Genomic DNA, 3,593 nt, shown 5'->3' with positions numbered 1-3,593 from the left:
CACACACACTCTCTCTCACACACACACACACACACACACACACACACACACACGTGAAGAGCCGGTGGTCTTGTGTTACTGTGAGTCATGAACATTCATTTAATACAAAAACTGAAACCCTCCAAACTCTGTCAAAGTGAAATTGTTGCGTTCTAAAACGTGTCAAACTGCAATTCATAACGCGACGCAGCAAGAGCCGCTAAACAGCACTGTTATTCATAAAACTAAAACTATTACAAGTCATTTGTTAATTGAAATAAAATATAAATATTAGATGAAACACTTAAAAAAACTAGAATGAAAATTAGAAATGTTGACAAGGCACCTAACCGAAATCAAATAAAACTGAAACAGAAAGAAGAAAGAAAGATAGAAGTGGCAATCAAAAAATACCAAATGCACAAAACAAAATTTCTCAAACTTAAAGTAAAACTGCAATTTATAAAGCAAAAAAAATAAAAAATCTGAAAAGTTGAAATACCAAAATAAAAAGTTAAACACTAAAATTACAAAACAAACCAAAGCTAAAGAAATATAAATATAGAAATATTTTAAAAACAAAAGCTAATTCTAAATATAAACAAGTACTATAATAGTGTATAAATAATACATTATTATTAGGACTGTGAATCTTTGGGTATATAGCAGGACTGTACTAACGCAAGTAGAAAAATATCATGTAATTCAATATTTTAAATAATAATAAGAATTACAATAATAATGTGGGATGCATCGAGAAAACAAGTGAATCGTTACACCCCTAATTATTATAGACCGTCTTCTGAAGCAACAGCTAAAGACTAGCTAAGTCAGTCAGATAAAGTTAGTTAAACTGTTGGCATGTTTATAACATACATTCACTTTCATATATTAAACTATTAATACTTCTATTTATGCATATATAAATGAAAAGTACGTTATTTAATCATTATAATTTATTTAGTCCTTAGCATTTACTGTACTGAATTTGCTAATTATCAGGTAGTCGTAATCTCCATCGGTCATAGTGCTGGCGGAGCTGAACCTGCACAACAAACAGCATGAGGATATTACAGCAACCACAATAAATCAACACAACAAACACGTGAACATATTCAACCCACCTTAATAAATCAACACAACAAACATGCAAACAAACACCATGGAAATTTAAAACCAAAGTAAATCAATGAAATCACAGTACATAACTATTAGTTAACTAAACCAGAAATAATTTCATTACTTGAAAAGAAATTAACATAAACTGAAATAAAATTATTTCAGACAGTTGCCAAGGCAACATTTCTCATTTTAATTTATTTTAACTCTCTAAATAAATGTAATTATCAAAAAAATTACAAATATTAAAATAAAAATCATGTATATGTGTATGTAAAAAACAATGACAAAAACACATGACAAAAATTTAAGATAAATTAAGTAAAATTGATTGAAAAGTTAATAAAAACTATAATTGTATCTTAATAATACTAAAATAAAACTGGAAATCACATAATTAATTAAAAAAAATAGAAGACAGAAAAACAGATAAATAAGAGACAATCATTGAAACTGTTAAATTAATAAAAAAATTACATATTTAATAAGCTCAGATCTGCTCGCCGCATCTCAGAGATTTGCTCTTTTAATACCGCTGGAGTGTGTGAAGTCCATTGTGTGTGGCTCTTCACACTTTATGATCCACATCAATAAACTTTATTACACTCACACACACGCTCACACACACACACACATGCTCGCACACACACACACTCACACACGCTCACACACGAGCCAATTTCATGAGGATGGAGGGCCAAACTCACGGGAAACATCAAAGCTCGTAACTCAAACAGAAACAGAAAAATGACGGCGCGGACACTAACCACTCTCTTTTCCCTGAAATCGATGCCCACGGTGGTGATGAATTTGGGGTTGAACTTGTTGTCGGTGTAGCGGTAGAGGAAGGTGGTCTTGCCCACTCCGGAGTCCCCGAGAGCCAGGAGTTTGATCAGGTAGTCGTAATCTCCATCGGTCATAGTGCTGGCGGAGCTGAACCTGCACAACAAACAGCATGAGGATATTACAGCAACCACAATAAATCAACACAACAAACACGTGAACATATTCAACCCACCTTAATAAATCAACACAACAAACATGCAAACAAACACCATGGAAATTTAAAACCAAAGTAAATCAATGAAATCACATTACATTACTATTAGTTAACTAAACCAGAAATAATTTCATTACTTGAAAAGAAATTAACATAAACTGAAATAAAATTATTTCAGACAGTTGCCAAGGCAACATTTCTCATTTTAATTTATTTTAACTCTCTAAATAAATGTAATTATCAAAAAAATTACAAATATTAAAATAAAAATCATGTATATGTGTATGTAAAAAACAATGACAAAAACACATGACAAAAATTTAAGATAAATTAAGTAAAATTGATTGAAAAGTTAATAAAAACTATAATTGTATCTTAATAATACTAAAATAAAACTGGAAATCACATAATTAATAAAAAAAAATAGAAGACAGAAAAACAGATAAATAAGAGACAATCATTGAAACTGTTAAATTAATTAAAAAATTACATATTTAATCACTTTTGAGGGAAAAAAATGACAATTGTTACACAGACACACATATTTACGTGCGTGTTTGTGTTTGTGTGTATATACACTGATATTTTATACTATTAATACTAATAGCTAAATATTTAATTTTGCACAAAAAACAATATCTATCTATCTATCTATATCTATATCTATATATAGTAAACTGATGTTACTGAAATTGCAAAAGAACACTGTATTTTTCTGTATATGTAGATGTGTGTGTATTATACAACTCTGCTCGCTATTAAAGAGCCCATATTGCTCAACCAATAACACACATCAAGGCCAAAGAAACCAGAAAGAGACAGATTGAACAATATCTCAGTGTGACGGAAGGTCTCTCTCTCAGAAGGTCTCAGGGTCCAGCGGGCCCCAGGGCCGTTTCTACAGCGCTCAAATAATCTCATTTATACGTGTGGGCTAGAGACGCTACAGTAAACACATCACAGCCCGCAGCAAACGCTCAGCGCTCACACATTCACTAGAGTTCATCAGAGAGAGATGAATAGAGCTTCATTCATCTGTGAGCGGCTCGTCCTGCACATGACCCAGAGCCGCTTCCTCGTGACCAGCAGATCTGTGGCGCTCTGTCTCTCACATCTTTCACACCTCACCGTCTCCTAAAATAAAACACGCCTCTTCCTGTCTGTGCTCAATCCTGATTCACTCAATCCCAATGAATATACTTCTACAGCATACGATCTCAGCGAACCGGTCATGTTAAGAGCACATTATGCCACAAGAATATGAAGAAAAGAAAAGAAACAGATTTTAAGACCACTAAGATTAGTTGGACAGTGACATTGTTTCCATTTAATTTAAAGCATGACAAAAACAATTTTATATCACCATTCTTTCTCCAATTGATTAATCACAATAAACAAAGCCATTCTGTAATCAGCGGTAAATCTCCATCACATGCGTGCTTTCACATCGAGCAGCATTAACTACACAGAGCCGTTGTTCACTGACGAGCTGCGC

The 3,593-nt window shown here is 32.8% G+C and overlaps 1 protein-coding gene across 2 annotated transcripts in view; it reads right to left on the bottom strand.

The window, feature by feature from the left end:
• The window catches only part of LOC107563270 (ras-related protein Rab-27B-like), a 37,025-nt gene that overhangs the window by 8,196 nt on the left and 25,236 nt on the right, over positions 1-3,593 (bottom strand). For both annotated transcript variants that reach the window (XM_016248085.1, XM_016248086.1), the window contains exon 2: positions 1,866-2,037. In XM_016248085.1, the coding sequence (XP_016103571.1) occupies positions 1,866-2,037 (172 nt within the window). The remainder of the gene's footprint in view (positions 1-1,865; positions 2,038-3,593) is intronic.

Source organism: Sinocyclocheilus grahami, unplaced genomic scaffold (assembly GCF_001515645.1).
Source record: "Sinocyclocheilus grahami isolate Dianchi unplaced genomic scaffold, SAMN03320097.WGS_v1.1 scaffold864.1, whole genome shotgun sequence".
NCBI lineage: Eukaryota > Metazoa > Chordata > Actinopteri > Cypriniformes > Cyprinidae > Sinocyclocheilus > Sinocyclocheilus grahami.
The sequence above is the reverse complement of the archived record's forward strand: the minus strand, read 5'-3'. Positions and strand labels throughout refer to the sequence as shown.